The sequence below is a fragment of the Mizuhopecten yessoensis genome, unplaced genomic scaffold, assembly GCF_002113885.1.
Source record: "Mizuhopecten yessoensis strain PY_sf001 unplaced genomic scaffold, ASM211388v2 scaffold2671, whole genome shotgun sequence".
In the NCBI taxonomy this organism is placed as follows: Eukaryota; Metazoa; Mollusca; class Bivalvia; order Pectinida; family Pectinidae; genus Mizuhopecten; species Mizuhopecten yessoensis.
The window spans coordinates 1,546,016-1,571,904 of NW_018404662.1; the positions used below are offsets into that span (position 1 = coordinate 1,546,016).

At 36.3% G+C, this 25,889-nt stretch overlaps 3 protein-coding genes across 3 annotated transcripts; 2 read left to right on the forward strand and 1 right to left on the reverse strand.

The window, feature by feature from the left end:
- Positions 1–12,592: 12,592 nt before the first annotated feature.
- On the reverse strand, positions 12,593–20,614 carry LOC110446341 (mucin-2-like). The gene is made up of 6 exons (XM_021491454.1): positions 20,569–20,614; positions 18,862–20,271; positions 17,573–17,663; positions 17,204–17,316; positions 16,407–16,604; positions 12,593–12,843 (listed from the first exon to the last, which is right to left on the reverse strand). The coding sequence occupies exons 1-6, from the start codon at positions 20,612–20,614 to the stop codon at positions 12,593–12,595; spliced, it is 2,109 nt and encodes a 702-aa protein (XP_021347129.1).
- A 598-nt stretch (positions 20,615–21,212) lies between these two features.
- On the forward strand, positions 21,213–21,659 carry LOC110446342 (early nodulin-75-like). Its single transcript, XM_021491455.1, has one exon. It carries the CDS (start codon positions 21,213–21,215, stop codon positions 21,657–21,659), a length of 447 nt encoding a protein of 148 aa, XP_021347130.1.
- A 350-nt stretch (positions 21,660–22,009) lies between these two features.
- LOC110446343 (early nodulin-75-like) lies at positions 22,010–22,741 on the forward strand. The gene has a single exon (XM_021491456.1). The coding sequence runs from the start codon at positions 22,010–22,012 to the stop codon at positions 22,739–22,741; it is 732 nt and encodes a 243-aa protein (XP_021347131.1).
- The last annotated feature ends 3,148 nt before the right edge of the window (positions 22,742–25,889 follow it).

The window sequence follows — 25,889 nt, forward strand, 5'->3', positions numbered from 1 at the left end:
TAATGAATACGAGTTTTGTAGGTTAGAACAATTGAAATAATACTATATATAAAGACGAGGACAGTAAGTTAAAACGTCTGCTGGATAACCGAACCACTCGGTAGTGAAGCGGACGTAAAAACTATCAATCAATCAATCAATCAACCAATTAATCAAGTAAGTTTAATCGTAAATGACGAAGACAGAAGTGATTTTTTAAAAACTACTGACGAAGAGAGTAGGTTAGAACCATCCTCACGACGAGAGCAATGGATTAGAAATACTTCTGGCGAGGACATTAAATGAGAACAATACTGATAACAATATTACTAATGAGTAAAGGAAGCAAGGAGAGTACTGACGTCGTGGACAATAAAAGTGTGTACTTACAGTAACATACGGTGGCATATCCCCCGCTGCGGGTGGTGCGGTGGTCACGTGATATTTGTCCGTCGTCACCTGATAATCGGCATCATTGTCCGCTAGCTCACAGAGACCATCTCTGAGGTCAAAGGTCATAGTGTGACATGACTTGGACAACACACACACCTTTACACAGTGACTGAACGAAGGAGGCTTTAAAGAACGAAACACTGACTGATCGGTCAACCTTAAGCTTCTTGTAAAATAAGTGTCCAAGTCTATCATAGTGGACCGAATCTGTCCGTTCACACCTAACGCGCAAGACATCACCATCCATATAACAAATAGACGCATCTTGACCATGATTCATACGAAGTTACTACGACAACAACTTATGACGTAAGTCACGGAAATGAAACACACTCCAGGACGACTATGTTCGGTAAAAGACTGTTGGAAACGCCTGAAGAGCAACTGTAGCCGAGTGGTGCCCCTAACAGCTATGTTGGTGTAAGTGACAGTGGTTCAGGTTATTGGCGCCTATCTACATATGCTGTAATTGGTCGTAAGGCCGTCTTTGTCACCACAGAAATTTGAAAAGGTTTTTAAATTTACTTTAATTCCAATATTTTTGTACATGAATTAAACCTTTGCTTTTGAAATCAATATTCTTTTGATGACTTTAACTTCTTTCGTTTACTCATTGCTGTAATTCAAATTGTACTATTTATTTTATCTGCCTTTACAATTGGAATGTTTTATTTAAGGCGTAGTACTTAACGATTTCTTAAGAAATGTTTTTAATAATACCTATTTATACAATGTCTGTTTCTCGTTTTATATGTAACGTTCAATATCATGACATGATATATCTTTAGACTCTTTGTCACCATAAACGAATTTAGAATCAATCAATTAAGAATGTTGTAAATATCAAACACAATTAATTTGTGAAAATTACCACGTCTTTATTAGTCATTAATCCCGGTATTGTAGCTGACCATTTTTAATCTGGAGCATTTTTACATAATGATATTCATACCAATTAAAATATAATAATAAAATAATATATATTAATGTTTTGATTTACGTGATATACAGTTAACATGCCATTTAGGTCGGTCGGGTCGTAGAGTGGATAGCGCACTTGCCTTTCGCCAAGACCGCCGGGTTCGATTCCCCGATCGGACGTGAAAAGATATGGGGTCATCTGCCCGACCACGTGGGTTTTCTCCGGGTACTCCGGTTTCCCTCCACAATAACACACACCCCGCGCTAACATCCGGGCCAACAAGAGTGATTAATATAAGTCGAAATCACTTCATTCATAATTGTTGTAAAATAAATAAAGTTTATATTTATACATGCCATTTTTTTGAAAGATGGCCATAATGTCAAAAATTCCGTAACACGAACTCAAAATCGGTAACATAAGAGCATAGTATGAAAACAAAGGAACAAAAGTTATATATACATATGAAGACTCTTAGAAAAAAGTACCAGCAAAGTAAGATCAGGTGTTCCAAAAAGGTAAGTGTCTATGGCTTCCACGAAGTCACCCGCCATTTAAATCTATGTCAAATTCAAGTGATGTGATCTTTTCAAACGAAGAACCATGGTAGTTAAAACGAAACAAGAGACGCCAAGAAACGTAATAATAAAACATCGACCTTCATTTCACTCCGGGAGAAAGGAGATTTCCTAATAGGACCATGATGGTGGCCATAAAATTTGTCCATAGTGTTTATCAACCTACATTTCTCAAAACCATGTTTTAAATTTGTCTGTCAGTAGTGACCATCTATCACAAAAATCACGAATTCCAGTGCCAGCTCCTGATTACAGAATCATCAGCGAAATATAACCATCGTAGGTCTGAGCAACAGGGATGTTACAATAAAAAGGTAACGATCGGGAAACAGAAGAGGGACATAGACTTTTAAGAATTACTCCCGTCTGCTGGCAAATCTTACCATCAAACTCAACAAAGGTATTCTCAACCAAGTAATCAGTCACTCCATCAATTCTATCCTTGGTGTTTTTAATATAATATGCTCCAGCGTAGTTTCTATAAATAGATTTACATCGCCATTTGTCGTTCATTCATGTGAGGACGTGACATTTCTTGGATTGAACTTAGATTTACATAGCGGGTGTCATCGAAGAAGCCGAATACGCTTACTCATCCGGAAAAACTGGTCTGATTATTGTTTTTCGACAAAGAAAGTACGCATATTAAACGAGCAAAGGCGTTCCTTTAGTTTTGTATGAGGTATGGTAGTGTAAACAGTTAAAAAGTCATTATGTTTTGTTAGAAGAAAGATTTTTCAGGAGAAGATCCCTAAGTTTAACGAAAAAATATCATTAGGGACAACTTATATGAAGAACCCTATAAATGGTGAAGGGTTCTGTCCCCAGACCGTGACATTACAAAGTCCTTAAAAAAGGTAGTAGTTATTCCTTGCTTAACGGTTAGCATTTAGATTAATGGTAACAACTGGTACAGCCGTTGTCAGTATAATGTGACCGTATGAAATGCTTTGGTGGTTGCCTTCGGCATGACATTTCAGTGAGACAGCATTATAAAGTCAGCATCAGAGCTGCACTATCACAAAGAGGCAGACACCAACATACCCTGCCTACGGCACGCATACATAACACACATGGAGAATTAAATTACCATAGCTGTTGTTAAGACATAAACCCTTTACAACCAACCTATCACATACTTAGTTTCCGTGTCCTTTACCTTGGGACACGAAGAGAAGAAAATAACTCTGAAGCACTCATTGCATTATTTGGGAACTTGAAATTTCGATTTACTTCCTAACAACCTATTTTGTAGTAATGCCTTACTTGGCAATACCTCACTTTTGGCCTCAGTGCTGGACGTTCGCAAAAGTGACGAAGGTAAATGGTAAAAGTTATTCTTGAACTAAATTTTAGCATTTATTGTAATTGCAACAAGTGGTTTACCCGCTGTCTGTATAATGTGGCCGGAATATTTTGGTTGATGCGTTCGAAATCGTATAATTAGTTAGCACTCTTAACGTCGGCATTAGATTCGCGCTTTCGGGAGAAATAAACCGACATGCCACCCCCAGCACAAATGCAAGCATATACTCATCCTATCATGGAGGCATGTCCTCAAATGACCGTAGCTGTTTATAGACACTGAACCCAGGAAACACAAACAAAACCAAACTGCAGAAACCATTTACTTTTGTCACAATGAAACGACCGTAACCATGAACTGTGATAATACAAGTGGCAGTAAGAAGTGCGGATATACTAGCCTTAACTGCACAATTAGCAGGGCCATCATGACATGTTGAGCATGAGGATCCTTGTGAATGTTCACCATTAGACGGTCATAAATAATTTCGCGATATTGTATTGCATTGGAAAATATAAAAACAACAAAGATTTTCCTTGGTTTTCATACAAGCATAGTTCTTTTAACGAACAAATTAACCATGTAGTGCGATACACGTTTACTTTGTTTGGCTATCCGCATCAAGAAATTGATTTTGCAATCAGATTCTACCTTTTCTGAATGTTCCGTAGTTGTGGCCATTGCTTCTTTAATATACAATAGCAAAAGTAAATTTTTATCACTGGGAGGTAATTCACTACATTTAAGCAATGTATACTTTGGGGCTGCGATAGAACCCCATTCATTCCTTTATTACCCTATTTTATATTACCGTAGATTAAGCCGATATAAACCTCCATAACATTATTGATAATTCATTTGCATTTGTTCATGAAAGAAGTTAAAACTTTAACCTTAGGTAGTAGCTTCGACTATAAACTTCACTCAACTTAAATCATTATTCATTGTTTATATAAAACTGGTCAATATCGATTAGTGATAACTTCTCAAGTTGAATACAACATTTCAAAAATGTCTATTTGATAAGAGGAGAGTCTCTGCTCAAGTCTTTCAAACTCAGCTGACAAATACGACGCCCTTTTTCTAATGTGTATTTAATTGTTTTGAAAAGGCTACATCGATTAAAGCTATTGTTGTGCCCTGGTAAACCGGTTATTAAAGGTCTCTGTCGTTTCCCGACTGCATTCATATTTTATTTTATTTAATCAAGTGTCGACTATGCAACATATATATGATTTACTACCGATATTTGTTATGCTTTTAGTATGAATTTATTATTCCCGGATAATGAAATAACTCAAATGTCGCTTTGCGTCTAATTTGGTCGCCAAATGATATGTATTGATTATATACCAAGATGAAAAACAATACACAATATTTCAATTCCTACTCAAGTTGGACTCAATGCACCTACCAAATGTAACCCGTTTCATTCGCCGATGAATTTGACCAGATTAACATTGTCTGTGCGTATGATTTTGCGAAGGGAGATAACTATTGACATGTTTAAACAAAGAAGATGAGATTTTACATTTTTATTGAAGCTACAAAAGAACTTGTTCAAACAACCAAAAACGATCAATCAGCAAAATATTATCAGCTCACGGTTGCTAGCGGTAGTGACAAGTTATTTACTGCCCTAGAAATTCTCCCTCCAGCTACCCATTCTATCAGCCCCGGGTACAAATAGAAAAAAAACGTAGATCCACAGGGGTTTGTTTCAAATGTCTAATATACACATATCATGCTATAACTGATAGGGGTCACAGCAAATATAAATGTATGTGTGCTGTAACCCATATCAGTATAGCATATGTGTATGAATGAATGTTTATGCGTGCTTTGACCAATATCAGTAAAGGCATGTGTATTTCAGAAATTTTTAACTAACCCCCGTGGTAGATCCTTGTGGTTCCGTCTTATAGGAAATAAAGTCGAACAGCCAAATGGCATATTAAATATTCCGTTCTTTCAAGCCAAGTCTGGTTTCCTGTCTTATTCGACACTCAATTACTGCAGCTTCACATTCTAGAACATGCAGAACCTCGAAATTAAGCGGTTCTCCACTTCGCGCTAGTAAAAGATGGCTGCCGTAGACGCGCAGCTGAGCTTGTGCACCGCGTCTAGACATTATTCTTCCGCGATGACGCATCAGAAAATTTGATATCTTTTGAATTCATCAACAAAAATGAAATATGACATTTAAAATATGGTTTTGTGTTCTGTTTCTACATAAGTTGGCTGTATTGAACTATTAACGTACACCATCATGTTGTATGATGGTCCTTCAATGACGGTCTATATTTTTTACATTACGTCAATACGTAGACTTGCACAAGCTCCAGAACCTGGGACAAACGATCAGAATGGATTTCACATGTTCCGATTATTGAAAAAAATGCGTTGATTGAAATATAAGGATTGAATCTTGCTTTGGTCGATTTCATGGGTTGATGAATTGAGTTGGTCTTGAAACAAATTCAACATGAACTGCTTTGCAGTTCATTAAATTTGTTTCAAGACCAACTCAATTTATCACCCCATTAAATCGACAAACCAAGATTCAATCCTTTAATGAATGAGCATTGTAATTAAGTTAACACTAACCAAAGTATTAACATGTCAATTAATTATCAATGTATGAACCCGTTGAATATAAATTAAATTCCGATGATGTAGACCACACTTGAAACGAAAGAATAAACTCATAGTGAATTTAAATCATCATGTTTTAAATAATAGTAAGTCTTATAGTGTAATACTTACAGAGTAATGTAGTGTGGTAGTCATACTGTCAACAATGTGTAATCACTACACGATATTTAGTTTAATGATTACACGCAAATGCCGGGTAATAATCACTGTGATAATAGGAAATGCTTACACTGCAATTATCACCCTGTCATGTGATGAGTCAAGAAATAAAGTTAAAACACTGTAATGTAATGTAATCATTACATTGTCATATAATATTATTTACCAGATCGACATGTAATGGAATAACCACACTGCCATGTAATAGAATTACCACACTGCCATGTAATGGAATGATCACACTGCCATGTTATGGAATAACCACACTAACATGTAATGGAATGATTACAGTGCCATGTAATGGAATACCACACTAACATGTAATGGAATGATCACACTGCCATGTAATGGAATGATCACACTGCCATGTAATGGAATTATCACACTGACATGTATTGGAATGATCACACTGCCATGTATTGGAATACCACACTAACATGTAATGGAATGATCACACTGCCATGTAATGGAATACCACACTAACATGTAATGGAATGATTACACTGCCATGTAATGGAATTATCACACTGACATGTAATGGAATGATCACACTGCCATGTAATGGAATAACAACACTGACATGTATTGGAATGATCACACTGACATGTATTGGAATTACCACACTGACATGGAAATTGAATTACCACACTGACATGTATTGGAATGATCACACTGATATGTAATGGAATTATCACACTGACATGTAATGGAATGATCACACTGCCATGTAATGGAATAACAACACTGATATGTAATGGAATTACCACACTGACATGTTTTGGAATGATCACACTGACATGTAATGGAATTATCACACTAACATGTAATGGAATTACCACACTGACATGTATTGAAATTACCACACTGACATGTATTGGAATGATCACACTGACATGTAATGGAATTACCACACTGACATGTATTGAAATGATCACACTGACATGTAATGGAATTACCACACTGACATGTAATGGAATTATCACACTGACATGTAATGGAATTACCACACTGACATGTATTGGAATGATCACACTGACATGTATTATAATTACCACACTGACATGTATTGAAATTACCACACTGACATGTATTGAAATTACCACACTGACATGTATTGGAATTACAACACTGACATGTATTGAAATTACCACACTGACATGTAATAGAATTACCACACTGACTGTATTGGAATGATCACACTGACATGTAATGGAATGATCACACTGACATGTAATGGAATTACTATACTGACATGTAATGGAATTACCACACTGACATGTATTGGAATGATCACACTGACATGTATTATAATTACAACACTGACATGTATTGAAATTACCACTCTGACATGTAATAGAATTACCACACTGACTGTATTGGAATGATAACACTGACATGTAATGGAATGATCACACTGACATGTAATTGAATTACTAAACTGACATGTAATGGAATTACCACCCTGACATGTAATGGAATTACCACATTGACATGTATTGGAATTACCACACTGACATGTATTGAAATTACCACACTGACATGAATTGAAATTACCACACTGACATGTATTGGAATTACAACACTGACATGTATTGAAATTACCACACTGGCATGTAATAGAATTACCACACTGACTGTATTGGAATGATAACACTGACATGTAATGGAATGATCACACTGACATCTAATGGAATTACTAAACTGACATGTAATGGAATAACAACACTTACATGTAATGGAATTACTAAACTGACATGTAATGGAATAACAACACTGACATGTAATGGAATTACTAAAATGATATGTAATGGAATTACCACACTGACATGTAATGGAATTACTAAACTAATATGTAATGGAATTACCACACTGACATGTAATGAAATTACTAAACTGACATGTAATGGAATAACAACACTGACATGTAATGGAATTACTAAACTGACATGTAATGGAATTACCACACTGACATGTAATGGAATTACCACACTGCCATGTAATAAAATGATCACTTTGACATATAATGGTATGACCACACTGACATGTAATGGTATGACCACACTGACATGTAATGGTATGACCACACTAACATGTAATAGAATTACCACACTAACATGTAATAGAATTACCACACTGACATGTAATGGAATGATCACACTGACTTGTAATGGAATTACCACACTGCCATGTAATAAAATGATCACTTTGACATATAATGGTATGACCACACTGACATGTAATGGTATGACCAAACTGACATGTTATGGTATGACCACACTAACATGTAATAGAATTACCACACTGACATGTACTAGAATTACCACACTGACATGTAATGGAATTACCACACTGCCATGTAATAAAATGATCACTTTGACATATAATGGTATGACCACACTGACATGTAATGGTATGACCAAACTGACATGTTATGGTATGACCACACTAACATGTAATAGAATTACCACACTGACATGTACTAGAATTACCACACTGACATGTAATGGAATGACCACACTGACATGTTATGGAATTACTAAACTGACATGTAATGGAATTACCACACTGACATGTAATGGAATTACCACACTGACATGTAATGGAATTACCACACTGACATGTAATGGAATTACCACACTGACATGTAATGGAATTACCACACTGACATGTAATGGAATTACCACACTGACATGTAATGGAATTACCACACTGACATGTAATGGAATTACCACACTGACATGTAATGGAATTACCACACTGACATGTAATGGAATTACCACACTGACATGTAATGGAATTACCACACTGACATGTAATGGAATTACCACACTGACATGTAATGGAATTACCACACTGACATGTAATGGAATTACCACACTGACATGTAATGGAATTACCACACTGACATGTAATGGAATTACCACACTGACATGTAATGGAATTACCACACTGACATGTAATGGAATTACCACACTGACATGTAATGGAATTACCACACTGACATGTAATGGAATTACCACACTGACATGTAATGGAATTACCACACTGACATGTAATGGAATTACCACACTGCCATGTAATAAAATGATCACTTTGACATATAATGGTATGACCACACTGACATGTAATGGTATGACCACACTGACATGTAATGGTATGACCACACTAACATGTAATAGAATTACCACACTGACATGTAATGGAATGACCACACTGACATGTAATGGAATTACTAAACTGACATGTAATGGAATTACCACACTGACATGTAATGGAATTACCACACTGCCATGTAATAAAATGATCACTTTGACATATAATGGTATGACCACACTGACATGTAATGGTATGACCACACTGACATGTAATGGTATGACCACACTAACATGTAATAGAATTACCACACTGACATGTAATAGAATTACCACACTGACATGTAATGGAATGACCACACTGACATGTAATGGAATTACTAAACTGACATGTAATGGAATTACCACACTGACATGTAATGGAATTACCACACTGCCATGTAATAAAATGATCACTTTGACATATAATGGTATGACCACACTGACATGTAATGGTATGACCACACTGACATGTAATGGTATGACCACACTAACATGTAATAGAATTACCACACTGACATGTAATGGAATGATCACACTGACATGTAATGGAATTACCACACTGCCATGTAATAAAATGATCACTTTGACATATAATGGTATGACCACACTGACATGTAATGGTATGACCAAACTGACATGTTATGGTATGACCACACTAACATGTAATAGAATTACCACACTGACATGTACTAGAATTACCACACTGACATGTAATGGAATTACCACACTGCCATGTAATAAAATGATCACTTTGACATATAATGGTATGACCACACTGACATGTAATGGTATGACCAAACTGACATGTAATGGTATGACCACACTAACATGTAATAGAATTACCACACTGACATGTACTAGAATTACCACACTGACATGTAATGGAATTACCACACTGCCATGTAATAAAATGATCACTTTGACATATAATGGTATGACCACACTGACATGTAATGGTATGACCAAACTGACATGTTATGGTATGACCACACTAACATGTAATAGAATTACCACACTGACATGTAATAGAATTACCACACTGACATGTAATGGAATGACCACACTGACATGTAATGGAATTACTAAACTGACATGTAATGGAATTACCACACTGACATGTAATGGAATTACCACACTGCCATGTAATAAAATGATCACTTTGACATATAATGGTATGACCACACTGACATGTAATGGTATGACCACACTGACATGTAATGGTATGACCACACTAACATGTAATAGAATTACCACACTAACATGTAATAGAATTACCACACTGACATGTAATGGAATGATCACACTGACTTGTAATGGAATTACCACACTGCCATGTAATAAAATGATCACTTTGACATATAATGGTATGACCACACTGACATGTAATGGTATGACCAAACTGACATGTTATGGTATGACCACACTAACATGTAATAGAATTACCACACTGACATGTACTAGAATTACCACACTGACATGTAATGGAATTACCACACTGCCATGTAATAAAATGATCACTTTGACATATAATGGTATGACCACACTGACATGTAATGGTATGACCAAACTGACATGTTATGGTATGACCACACTAACATGTAATAGAATTACCACACTGACATGTACTAGAATTACCACACTGACATGTAATGGAATTACCACACTGCCATGTAATAAAATGATCACTTTGACATATAATGGTATGACCACACTGACATGTAATGGTATGACCACACTGACATGTAATGGTATGACCACACTAACATGTAATAGAATTACCACACTGACATGTAATGGAATGACCACACTGACATGTAATGGAATTACTAAACTGACATGTAATGGAATTACCACACTGACATGTAATGGAATTACCACACTGCCATGTAATAAAATGATCACTTTGACATATAATGGTATGACCACACTGACATGTAATGGTATGACCACACTGACATGTAATGGTATGACCACACTAACATGTAATAGAATTACCACACTGACATGTAATGGAATGATCACACTGACATGTAATGGAATTACCACACTGCCATGTAATAAAATGATCACTTTGACATATAATGGTATGACCACACTGACATGTAATGGTATGACCACACTGACATGTAATGGTATGACCACACTAACATGTAATAGAATTACCACACTAACATGTAATAGAATTACCACACTGACATGTAATGGAATGATCACACTGACTTGTAATGGAATTACCACACTGCCATGTAATAAAATGATCACTTTGACATATAATGGTATGACCACACTGACATGTAATGGTATGACCAAACTGACATGTTATGGTATGACCACACTAACATGTAATAGAATTACCACACTGACATGTACTAGAATTACCACACTGACATGTAATGGAATTACCACACTGCCATGTAATAAAATAATCACTTTGACATATAATGGTATGACCACACTGACATGTAATGGTATGACCACACTGACATGAAATGGTATGACCACACTAACATGTAATAGAATTACCACACTAACATGTAATGGAATGATCACACTGACATGTAATGGAATAACAACACTGACATGTAATAGAACTATCACACTGACAGGAAATGTTATTTTCACGATATCATAAAATTATCACACTGACATGAAATGTAATTTTCACGATATCATATAATTATCACAGTGACAGTGAATGTTATTTTCACGATATTATATAATAATCACACTGACAGGAAATGTTATTTTCACGATATCATATAATTATCACACTGACAGAAAATGTTATTTTTACGATATCATATAATTTTTTACACTGACATGTAATGTTATTTTCACGATATTATATAATTATCACACTGACAGGAAATGTTATTTTCACGATATCATGTAATTATCACACTGACAGGAAATGTTATTTTCACGATATCATATAATTATCACACTGACAGGAAATGTTATTTTCACGATATCATATAATCATCACACTGACAGGAAATGTTATTTTTACTATATCATATAATTATCACACTGACATGTAATGTTTTTTTCACGATATTATATAATTATCACACTGACAGGAAATGTTATTTTTACGATATCATATAATTATCACACTGACATGTAATGCTATTTTCACGATATTATATAATTATCACACTGACAAGAAATGTTATTTTCACGATATCATATAATCATCACACTGACAGGAAATGTACTTTTTACGATATAATATAATTATCACACTGACAGGAAATGTTATTTTCACGATATCATATAATTATCACAGTGACATGTAATGCAGTTATCAGACCTCCAGGAAATGCTTTTACTAATGTGTTATTTTGTTCTGAAGTTCTATAGTCAACGCATCATATTAATCAGGATTGATTTATCATTCGTGTTTCTACGGATGTCCACAGATAGTGTAACACTGCCAATCCTGGAAAAGAGCCTCAAATGTCCCTGTTGATTTGATGGCCCGCCGAAAGTCGACCAATGGCAGGCTCTCATAGTAGTAATCGTAATCATTATAGTAGTCCCATCCGTAGTCAAGGTAAGGGACCATGTTATTTGGCACTGTGGAACCGTCAGAAAAAATCCACGATCGCGTGACGCTACTCATTGATCCTCCAATCCAGAAATGTTTGGATAGAGCTGTGTAAATGAATATATACATATATAGAGAGCTGTGTAAAGGAATATATACATATATATAGCTGTGTAGAGGAATATATACATACATATAGAGCTGTGTAGAGGAATATATACATACATATAGAGCTGTGTAGAGGAATATATACATATATATAGAGCTGTGTAGAGAAATATATACATAAGTAGAGTTGTGTAAATGAGTATATTTAAACAATAACTGGTTGTCTGGATGTAATTATTGTTGATATAATTACAAGTGGCCTCTGGCATATCTACCAAAAAACCCTAGCGGGGTTTATGGGATTTGCCAGAGGCCACTTGTAATTATATCAAAAATAATTACATCCAGACAACCAGGTATTTTTTTATATTTACATGTTTTTCTTTTTTAAGACATATCCATACAAAAACCATTTGCCCTGCCTCAAAATACATTTCAGGCGGCCATTTTGTTTGTTTACATATTCCTACACCTGAAACAGGCAGTTGTAATTATAGTCGAGCAGTTGTACTTATAGCCTATATAATTACACTTGCCCTCTAACACTGTTGTAATGGGATGGCGCGGGGGCAAATGTAAATATACATAAGTAGAGTTGTGTAAATGAGTATATACGTAAATAAACATGTGTAAACAATATATACATATATACAGCTGTGTAAAGGAATATTTACATATATAGAGCTGTGTAAAGGAATATATACATATATAGAGTTGTGTAAAGGAATATATACATATATAGAGTTGTGTAGAGGAATATATACATATATAGAGTTGTGCAAATGAATATATACATAAAAAGTTGTGTAAAGGAATATATACATAAACAAAGTGATATGGCTGACAAGAAAAAACTTCAGAAATCTCTCCTCCGCGGCTTTGTGTTATTTTCTTTGTACGACTACTGTTTTATACACTGTTTTGCACTTTGTTTTGTAATATTCTTATCTGAATTAGCTATTTTTTATATTTTTCAAGAACAATCTCAATAGTCGTGTTCCTATTATTAGTACAGTATAGAGGTTATCATACAACCATTTCTATATTTTACCCCGTATCAACCCGAGACCTCCATATCAACCCGAGACCTCCATATCAACCTCCATATCAACCCGAGACCTCCATATAAACCCAAGACCTCCATATCAACCCGAGACCTCCGTATCAACCCGAGACCTCCATATCAACCTCCATATCAACCCGAGACCTCCATATCAACCCGAGACCTCCGTATCAACCCGAGACCTCCATATCAACCCGAGACCTCCGTATCAACCCGAGACCTCCATATCAACCCGAGACCTCCATATCAACCAGAGACCTCCATATCAGCCAAACAAGCCTCTCGGCACCTGGGTTGATATTTGTCGAGGGCTGATGTGGCGTAGGCTATGGAATAGTCATTGAATTACCTTGTTCATCATAACATACTTCACAAGAAAAGTATCTTTTAGTAGAAGATGAAACGGTATTAGCTCTAACACAAATTAAGTGTCACCTAGCTCTGTTATTTTCCTGATTCTGTTGCACCCAGTAGTAATGCGAATATAGTGTGGGCCCGCCAGATATTGGGATTGGATCGCAAATGTGCTATCATTCTTAAACTATAAACTTTATGTATTTAACAACAATTATGAAACAAGTTATTTCAACTTATATTAATCACTATTGTTGGCCTGGATGTTAGCTCGTTGGGGGTCTTAGTGTGGGAGGAAACCGGAATACCCGGAGAAAACCCAGGTGATCGGGCAAGAGACCCCAAACTTTTCACGTCCGATCGGGGAATCGAACCCTGGCCGCATTGGTGCTTTCCACTGCACCACCCGACCACCCACTTTTCTTGTTTTATTGTACTGATTTTTCCTTATTCAAAGGACTTATTACTGCCTTCGTAAATTAACATAATGAAAGTAAATCATATAATATTTGTTTGTTTTACAAAAGGTCTGAAATAGATTTTTCCGACTTATTTCATTCACTCTTGTTGGTCCGAAAGGAGGCGCATAGGAGGCCTTAATGTTAGAGGAAACATGAGTACCCGGGGAAAACCTATGTGTTCCGGCAAGTGAACCCAATACCTGTGTATCGTCTTGAAGAAACGAAAGTTACTCTATACAATATGTTACCCGACACTTCAAAAATCGAATAGTCTATGTCTTTCTTTGATGCCAAAAAGTTTGCCCAAACAAAAGGCCACACTACAGCGATGACCATATTTACAGTTGAAAATAATCTGAACTTTCTATGTATGTCGATGTTTCTATTTGATGACTGTTTGCGTGTTTTGATACTCTGTAATTATTCTATAAATAATGTCTTGAAAATTTAGAACACGTTGGACATCCTTTACTGTCCTATGTATCTAAAGAATATTGTCTTAATCCCCTCCTGCGGTATACTGAAATATATCAAACCAACGTTTTCATTGTCTTTGTTGTCAGACCCGACGTCAGTTTCATTATTTAAAACTACATGTGTTACTCTGATTGGATGATGGGGGCGCACAACGTCCAATCAAATCAAATCAGATAATAGTTTTCGCCGAATTATGAATGGGAGGTGTAAGTATTACAGAGGACTAAGTTCGATAAAGTATCCCAGCAAAGAACTGCACACAAATTTCGATAACTTCATTATGTCTTGAAAGTCATGTAGGGAACATTGTAGTATAATGTATAGTGTATAATACTATGTTTAACTATGCACAATTACTGATTGCAGATGAAATATACACCATTAGACAGCATGTTTATAATTTAAACAATACGAATTTGCATTCATTTTTTTTTAAATCTTACGAAATGTAGGAGATTTGTAGAGAACATTTCAATATCAAATGTATTGACTTTAAAACAAATTGTGACTCTGCTGTCACCATCCCCTTTAATTTTGTACCAAATGTTATGTTATGTATTTCGTATTTCGAACAACTTTTTAACAAAGACAGAAAAAAATGAGATTTACCATAACAAAAGTCTGATAAATGAAGCTATCATAGGTAGTAGGAATATTTCGCTCGATATATGATAGACTCTCACTGAATTATGATATCCAAAATTCCATCACCCATCCAGATCAAAGACTGAAGGTCAGAAAATAGCTGACAGGTATTTACATAGTGGTGTTAGCATAACCGATACTTGCTTTACATGAGGAAGCATACTTCGGATCACATGGGGTGATAACATGTAATCTCTAATCGACTCACCACTGTATACTTGAAGAATGACATAGCTGACTTTTGACATACATGTACACTGTAAGCTTCAACTAGAAAACTGTGTTAGTTTTGGTCTGAGACAAAATCAAACATTGTAGACGGCTTGACTGGTGCAATGATGTTATGTCAATGAAATAGTATACTCTTTGACCCCGCAATAACAATTCCATTGCTTGTTAAAGATAACGATGAGTGCGAGGATTGCTTTCCACGTGATCAATTTTCGAATTTTGGTCGTTATAGGTAATTAGACAAATGTAAACGTTTTCAAAGCGTAACTCGATTGTTAACCAGATAGGATGGATATATGACAGTTATGATGATAAACAATGGTTAACTGACCTCTGACAGATGATAGCGTTGTATGTCCAGAACTGTTGACTGAGGCGCTTACTGTGGACACGGTCAGACTGAAGCCCGCTCTGGTGACACTGAGGTCGGTGGTGAACCTAAGTAATACCTCATCCGTACTACTTACCAATATGTGGTTCACGTTCACGCCGTCGTATTTACCGAATCCTGGACTTGTCGTGTTAGGACCTAAAGATACAGAAACAAACGCTGTCTTTATAGGCATTAAGCATGTGTTGTATTGGTATATTTAGAGATTATTTAACGGTTCCACGTCGAATACCCGACATAATCATTGTATCTATAATTAAATTTCGTGAGAATATTGCTATTTTTTCCAAAGGCGTTAGCCTTAATGCCTATTACAATATAAGCTCAATTTGCTATTTATCATTTTGATAACTTAAGTTCGTGTTCATAATAACCACTATCTGAATGATCTTACTTTTTAATTTTATCATAACAAATGGCTTGCTATTGAGTTGAAATTTAGGAGGAACATGTCATGTTTTAGAGGAACCAATTAAACCTAACCTTTACACACTTCTGAGATATTTGTCCACGGTACAGAAACGGTAACTTCAAAAATCTGTTGTATTGTTGTGGATGTCACGAAACACGTGGTATATGTTATACTATCTATCTTGTATTGATACCATTGACAACATTAAAGAAACGTTCCACAACAGCTATACCATTACTTCCGGTTTTTCCATGGATGTCCAGGTAGTATGAAGTGCATAAAGAGCAGATTGTAAAGGTAGCATAATAAACATGAATTTACCTACCGTCGTAAATGACTAAGTAATCACAATTGCTTTCCAAATTGTTGACAAACAGGTCGAGCCGTAGTTTAAGGCCAATGTTCTCAGCCTTTAGTGGACACGTGCAATCAACGAAACTATAACGAATACAAGTGTATTACACGAGAGTTTTAAACAATACAATTGATGTATATTACTCAATTAATCCGCTGTTTACTATACCGGTAATTCAAAAGAAATCTTTACATAAAGTGTGCATACTTCTACGACTATTGATACCATTGATTATCCCGACTCCCACTTCATGCTGTTAAGCAAATATTGTGATGAAAATTAATTATTACAAAGTAATCCATGATTGAGTATTGACGTATTTTCCAGATGTTAACTTACCATCCGTATTCTTGCGGATAGTTCGGCGAGGTTATGATGACTGACGAGTTCTCGTGGATCATACCATCCATAGGACAACCGTTACAACGAACTATAAAGACGGCAAAACATGATTTATGTATATTTATATATACAAACAACTTTGTTATTATTATTATTGTTTTGTAGAATAAAAGGTACTGCGATATAATATCATAACCATGACTGATATTCTGGTTTCCTTTGTTGAGCATGTTTGTATGATGTTTTCTCTCAAAGTCCTTCCTTTTCCTTTTCAGATACATCGACGACGTTTTCAGTACATGTTTAATTAGAACCTACAGACTTTGTTGATACATGTAATAGATACCTTTTCCTGAACTAGAACACACTACCGACTGGCCTAAATCAGCCGCTAACCCAAACCTTAAGTTAAAATAACAGCGAAAAGACGGGTTACTACTAAACTGAATCAACAGAGTATTGATTTCCCAATCGTCAACTTTCCCTTTCCTGATAGTAACATCGCTGATGTCTCATCTTTGGTGTTAACATGTTGCAATTCGTTCGATATGTGCGGACTTGTTCCAACTAACCCGATTTCCGACATAAAGATAATCATAATGGAAGTTGTATGGTCTATACAGGAGAAAAACAAGTCTGATATAAAATATATCAAATATCATATATGTTTTAGGTCAGTTCGTATTACCGCCTATTTCATAATGCGCGTATTACCAGTTTCTGTTCTGACTGCGAAAATAAAACTTCGCCGATACAGTAAATGTTTTAATAAAAAAACATCAAGTTAGGAAATAGGTGTTTAATATCCGAATATTCAAATATTCAGAACAATTAAAAAAGGTTCTATCACAAACCGAAGTTTGGCATAGCTATCAAGGTACCATGTCCACAGGTTTGGCTTACACGTTAGACGACTCCGTCGTTACAGGTATCAACAATTCTAACAACAAAGTGGTATGGATGTCTAGCTGTCAAACAGGAGGATACCGTTAATAAATTTCCTTTAACGCTTGACGTGTTCTATTATGCATTTTACTCGTATCTAGTTTCTAGTTTCAACGTGCTGGTGCAATCTACAATTCGACCATACTTACCAATTAACTCTTTAGCTGAGCAAGCTATATACTTTTTTTTCTATGAGCACGACAAAGCTAGCTTTATCTCACCGAAGCCAGATACGTTCCATCTATCGGTATTAACCTTAAAACATGTTATTTTTCACTCTTTCTTATCGGAAATATTTAGTCTTCACATACGTGGAAACATCATGTATATAGTTTGCTGACCTGTTGTATTTTGTAAGAGTGGTAAAATTCCATTGATCTCTGATTGATTCTTGAAGTCTGGTATGATTCCTCCTAGAGCTGCACACGCACTGTCTGCGCTTGCGTAGTCACCAAATACGTCCAGGACTTGGTAAGACGATATGATGAAGACTGGCGTAGTGGTAGGTACAGCCGTGGTAGTTGGAGTTGTAAAAGGAGCAGTTGTAGTGGTAGAATTTACAGCTATTTGAGTCATGTTTGGAAATATTTTGGTGGTAGTTGGAGGTGCAGTGGGGGTATTTGGAGATGTCGTGGTGGTAGTTGGAGAAGTGGTTGTGGTTGGAGCTGTTGCGGTGGAAGTTGAAGGTGAAGTGGTTGTTATAGGGATTGTTGAAGTGATAGTTGGAGGTGCAGTGGTGGAAGTTAGAGATGTGGTGGTAATAATTGGAGTGGCTGTTGTGGTTGTAGTTTGATGTACAGTGGTGGTAGTTGGAGGTGCTGTGGTGGTAGTTGGAGGTGCAGTGGTGGTAGTTGGAGGTGCAGTGGTGGTAGTTGGTGGTGCTGCGGTGGTAGTTGGAGGTGCAGTGGTGGTAGCTTGATGTACAGTGGTGGTAGTTGGAGGTGCTGTGGTGGTAGTTGGAGGTGCTGTGGTGGTAGTTGGGGGTGCCGTGGTGGTAGTTGGAGGTGCAGTGGTGGTAGTTGGAGGTGCTGTGGTGGTAGTTTGATGTTCAGTGGTGGTAGTTGGAGGTGCTGTGGTGGTAGTTGGAGGTGCAGTGGTGGTAGTTGGAGGTGCAGTGGTGGTAGTTGGTGGTGCTGCGGTGGTAGTTGGAGGTGCAGTGGTGGTAGCTTGATGTACAGTGGTGGTAGTTGGAGGTGCTGTGGTGGTAGTTGGAGGTGCTGTGGTGGTAGTTGGGGGTGCCGTGGTGGTAGTTGGAGGTGCAGTGGTGGTAGTTGGAGGTGCTGTGGTGGTAGTTTGATGTTCAGTGGTGGTAGTTGGAGGTGAAGTGGTGGTAGTTGGAGGTGCAGTGGTGGTAGTTGGAGGTGCAGTGGTGGTAGTTGGAGGTGCTGTGGTGGTAGTTTGATGTACAGTGGAGGTAGTTGGAGGTGCAGTGGTGGTAGTTGGGGGTGCCGTGGTGGTAGTTGGGGGTGCAGTGGTGGTAGTTGGGGGTGCTGTGGTGGTAGTTGGAGGTGCAGTGGTGGGAGTTGGAGGTGCTGTGGTGGTAGTTGGAGGTGCAGTGGTGGTAGTTAGAGGTGCAGTGGTGGTAGTTGGAGGTGCAGTGGTGGTAGTTGGTGGTGCTGTGGTGGTAGTTGGAGGTGCTGTGGTGGTAGTTGGAGGTACAGTGGTGATAGTTGGAGATGTCGTGGTGGTAGCTGGGAATGTAGACGTAGAAGTTGTAGGTGTAGTGGCTGTTGTTGGCACAATATCAGATTCTGAAATTAAACAAAAATCAACCACATATTCTTTTAATGATGTAATGTCTCATTATAACCTCAACTTTACTTTATATGCATTATATCTTATTTACATGTATATCACTGGTACGCAAATGTATTAACACAAAAGTTTCAGTGCCTGACCCATGTTGGTGACATCTTAACTGCCGTACATTTTTAAGCCGTGGCTCCCGGATGCACAAACCTTAGCGTCAATAAGAATTAAGAACATACATGGGGCAAAGAAAGACGGATTCCGCACCCGTGTGTTCTAGAGAAGTGTATAGTTCCTACCTGGCTGTATACAGATATTGGATCCACTTGTTAGTCCAACACACATCATCCACTCCGGACACACGTAACCGGAACACTGACCGCCAACCTGTAAATTACGGAACACACCATACACAATTTACCGTTAAGTTTGAATGAGAAACCGGTCAAAATGTCTGATATCCTTTATGAGAAATTGGTCAAAATGTAGGATATCCTTTATTAGAAACCGGTCAAAATGTCTGATATCCTTTAGGAGAAACCGGTCAAAATGTCTGATATCCTTTAGGAGAAACCGGTCAAAATGTCTGATATCCTTTATGAGAAAATGGTCAAAATGTAGGATATGCTTTATTAGAAACTGGTCAAAATTTATGACATCCTTTATGAGAAATTGGTCAAAATGTCGGATATCTTTATGAGAAACCGGTCAAAAGGTCTGATATCCTTTATGAGAAATTGGTCAAAATGTATTATATCCTTTATGAGAAACTGGTCAAAATGTATGATATCCTTTATGAGAAATTGCTCAAAATTTAGGATATTCTTTATGAGAAATTGGTCAAAATGTCGGATATCTTTATGAGAAACCGGTCAAAAAGTCTGATATCCTTTATGAGAAATTGGTCAAAATGTATTATATCCTTTATGAGAAACTGGTCAAAATGTATGATATCCTTTATGAGAAACCGGTCAAAATGTGTGATATCCTTTATGAGAAACCGGTCAAAATGTCTGATGTCCTTTATGAGAAACCGGTCAAAATGTCTGATGTCCTTTATGAGAAACCGGTCAAAATGTCTGATGTCCTTTATGAGAAACCGGTCAAAATGTCTGATGTCCTTTATGAGAAACCGGTCAAAATGTCTGATATCCCTTATGAGAAACCGGTCAAAATGTCTGATATCCCTTATGAGAAACCGGTCAAAATGTCTGATATCCCTTATGAGAAACCGGTCAAAATGTCTGAAATCCTTTATGAGAAACCGGTCAAAATGTCTGAAATCCTTTATGAGAAACCGGTCAAAATGTCTGATATCCTTAATGGGAAACCGGCCAAAATGTCTGATATCCTTTATGGGAAACAGGTCAAAATGTCTGATATCTTATGAGAACACCCACTGGTCAACATTTGAGATATCCTTATGAGAACTCTGATTTTACATCATTTATAACATTCTTTATGAGAAACTGGTCAAACTTAGGATATCCTTTATGAGAAACTGGTCAAACTTAGGATATCCTTTATGAGAAACTGGTCAAAATGTCTGATATCCTTTATGAGAAACTGGTCAAAATGTATGATATCCTTTATTAGAAACCGGTCAAAATGTAGGATATCCTTTATTAGAAACTGGTCAAAATTTATGACATCCTTTATGAGAAATTGGTCAAAATGTAGGATATCCTTTATTAGAAATTGGTCAAAATGTAGGATATTCTTTATGAGAAACTGGTCAAAATGTATGATATCCTTTATGAGAAACCGGTCAAAATGTCTGATGTCCTTTATGAGAAACCGGTCAAAATGTCTGATGTCCTTTATGAGAAACCGGTCAAAATGTCTGAAATCCTTTATGAGAAACCGGTCAAAATGTCTGATGTCCTTTATGAGAAACCGGTCAAAATGTCTGATATCCCTTATGAGAAACCGGTCAAAATGTCTGATATCCCTTATGAGAAACCGGTCAAAATGTCTGAAATCCTTTATGAGAAACCGGTCAAAATGTCTGATATTCTTTATGAGAAACCGGTCAAAATGTCTGATATTCTTTATGAGAAACCGGTCAAAATGTCTGATATCCCTTATGAGAAACCGGTCAAAATGTCTGAAATCCTTTATGAGAAACCGGTCAAAATGTCTGAAATCCTTTATGAGAAACCGGTCAAAATGTCTGATGTCCTTTATGAGAAACCGGTCAAAATGTCTGATGTCCTTTATGAGAAACCGGTCAAAATGTCTGAAATCCTTTATGAGAAACCGGTCAAAATGTCTGACATCCTTTATGAGAAACCGGTCAAAATGTCTGATGTCCTTTATGAGAAACCGGTCAAAATGTCTGAAATCCTTTATGAGAAACCGGTCAAAATGTCTGCTATCCTTTATGAGAAACCGGTCAAAATGTATGACATCCTTTATGAGAAATTGGTCAAAATGTATGATATCCTTTATGAGAAATTGCTCAAAATTTAGGATATTCTTTATGAGAAATTGGTCAAAATGTATGACATCCTTTATGAGAAATTGGTCAAAATGTAGGATATCCTTTATGAGAAACCGGTCAAAATGTAGGATATTCTTTATGAGAAACTGGTCAAAATGTAGGATATTCTTTATGAGAAACAGGTTAAAATGTATGACATCCTTTATGAGAAATTGGTCAAAATGTATGATATCCTTTATTAGAAACCGGTCAAAATGTCGGATATCTTTATGAGAAACCGGTCAAAAGGTCTGATATCCTTTATGAGAAATTGGTCAAAATGTATTATATCCTTTATGAGAAACTGGTCAAAATGTATGATATCCTTTATTAGAAACCGGTCAAAATGTCGGATATCTTTATAAGAAACCGGTCAAAATGTCTGATATCCTTTAGGAGAAACCGGCCAAAATGTCTGATATCTTATGAGAACACCCACTGGTCAACATTTGAGATATCCTTATGAGAACACTGATTTTACATCATTTATAACATTCTTTATGAGGAACTGGTCAAACTTAGGATATCCTTTATGAGAAACTGGTCAAAATGTCTGATATCCTTTATGAGAAATTGGTCAAAATGTATTATATCCTTTATGAGAAACTGGTCAAAATGTAGGATAGTCTTATGAGAACACCGATTTGTCAACATGTATGATATCATTTAAGAAAACAACGACTTGTCTAATTTTACGATATCCTTTATGAGAACACCGACCGCTCAATTATTATCAATTCTCAATTCTCGTGATTATTTTTACAGAGGAGACCAGCCGATTTTTCAAATAATATTATATGAAACTTACTTATATAACGCTAGTGATGAAAACCATGTTATGTGTTGGAACTGTATACAAATGACTTGACAGTAAACAATTAAAATACTGAAAGTTAATAAATGTATTATTTTTTGAATATCGTGCTTACATTATTTGATAAGGTAGAATATTCTAACAGAACAACGATATTCTTCTTCCGTTGCGCTTCTAAACAAATAATAGTAAGTGTTCATTAACATTTGTGTTTCATGTGTGCGCTACAATTTGTTGGTAGACCGGTATGGCAATTAACAGTAACCTTTAAATCCGTATATTTACATTTACAATGTACCAACAAGCGTTATTGAAATGGTTTTAAAATACTCAGTATGATTTGTATTTCATTTGATTGATTCTTGCATGTGTAGTAAATATACCACACAAACGTGGATGTATGTGTGTACATCGTTATCATTTCCATGAGATAAATAACTGTATTATTATGGTGTAATAAATATTAAATTTGAAATCCTAAACACAATACAGGACATATAATGACATCGAGAAATATTTCACAGCAAGTTTTTTATTTTAACTTTTTTTTTAATTCTTATTCATCTAACGGCAGAGTTACGATCATTTACATATTAGACCAAATATTTAATACGTATTTTGTTTCTCGCGACGAAATCTTCATCAAGGCGAAATAAAAAAAAACGGAAACTATCGAAACGTATATACAGTATATCTAATACTTGTTTTACTGTAATGTATCCATACATGGCTGGCAATGGCTAATTTTATACAAATCATGAAGAATATGTAGGTGCACATGGATATCTCGAGTCTGATTCATTCATATGAAATACGTACATACATGTTGAGGTACTTAGACGTGTATTTACTTGCCATACTATGATATACTCGGAAACACAAGGATAAGGAGAGCTAGACTGATACGAATAAAATCATTATGACATATCAAATTAGACACCGTAGAATTTATAGATAGACTGATTAGCTAGACTGGTAATGTTGATCCATAGATTCTATTGCTAGACTGATACGTATAACACACGCAGATATGCGTAAAATCTATTTCTAGATAATGCTTGTGAAATACAAAGACATCCATACTGTCTGTTTCTAAACATAAACTAAATGGCTATGAACACGATTCATAAATATGAAATAGGTAAATACACAAGGATATCTAGAGCTAAATTCACATTTACGAAAAACATTTTGTTCCAAACATCAGAGGTGCAATGAACTTTCTACTGTGGAAAAGAATACCTGTCTTTATTCTAAAATGTCAAAACTAGAATATGTTCCCGTCATGAAACAGTAATACTTTACACAGCATAAACGCCAACACAATAAAACATCAACACCAATTCCGACACACAGAGTGACGCGGTGTTGAGATTGATATTGTTTACATTGAAAAGAATGCTTTATAGAAAAGTATTCAATCACTTCTGGGTGAAGTTATAGGACAAATCGCACCACTCGTGCTAAGCCTGGATAAACTAAACATTGGTCTGAACATGGAATTTTTGCATTACAGAGGAGCGCAAAATAATATAAGACATGATTATTGTAGCTAGTTCCATGTTTTTTTTAAAACAAACTTGCCATAGATGGCTTACATTTCCAGGTGTCCAAGTGGTTGGACTAGACAGGACACCGTCATCATTGACACTCTCCGTGCTGTAGCCATGTGCTCCGAGCTCACAGATACCAGTTGATGATGTATAAGTAAAGGCCAAACAAGATGTCCGAAAAGCGCATTGTCTGCGACACTGATGGAAAGTCTGCTGGTGAACAGTGGCGAACACAGAGATAGGTGTCAGTCTCCCACCTGTGTCATAGTCGCTCAGGTGTAAACACTCACTTGATACTGCACGAGCTACCAAACAAATAATGATGATGAGGCTGCATGAGATGGTCCAAACAGATGCCATGACTATCACACGTTTGAAGAGAGATCTTTTTTTAAATGTTTAGTAATTCGGACTACACTATGACTGAGGTGTTAAACAAACTCCGTTAAGCGATCAATTTGATTTTTTGTATTGGGACTTAGTAGTTAACAGTAGAATGGGGTCTTGGTTTGACCATATGCTGAGTTTCACACGTCTTCGCATGAGAAATTTTGGTGTTATGTATATTGACGTTTGTTATTATGTTTGTTACCTGTAACAAAATAAGCAGTATAGGCCGAAGTGTGTAGTTATGGGCGTTCTTCCGATTCATAAATATGTGACAACAGCATGACAACAGCAAAGAATAACAATATCGACGTGATGATCAAGGACAATTACTTAGGAATATAAATTAATATCTGAGAGAAGCAGTATTTGCAAAACAAAACA

Coding starts and splice junctions, on each gene's coding strand:
- LOC110446341 (XM_021491454.1), bottom strand. CDS start 20,614: ATGTGTGTTGGACTAACAAGTGGATCCAATATCTGTATACAGCCAG. Junction 17,317..17,572: donor TATCCGCAAGAATACGGATG/GTAAGTTAACAT, acceptor TATTCGTTATAG/TTTCGTTGATTGCACGTGTC. Junction 12,844..16,406: donor AACGCTATCATCTGTCAGAG/GTCAGTTAACCA, acceptor TCATTTACACAG/CTCTATCCAAACATTTCTGG.
- LOC110446342 (XM_021491455.1), top strand. CDS start 21,213: ATGTATGATATCCTTTATGAGAAACCGGTCAAAATGTGTGATATCCTT.
- LOC110446343 (XM_021491456.1), top strand. CDS start 22,010: ATGTATGATATCCTTTATGAGAAACCGGTCAAAATGTCTGATGTCCTT.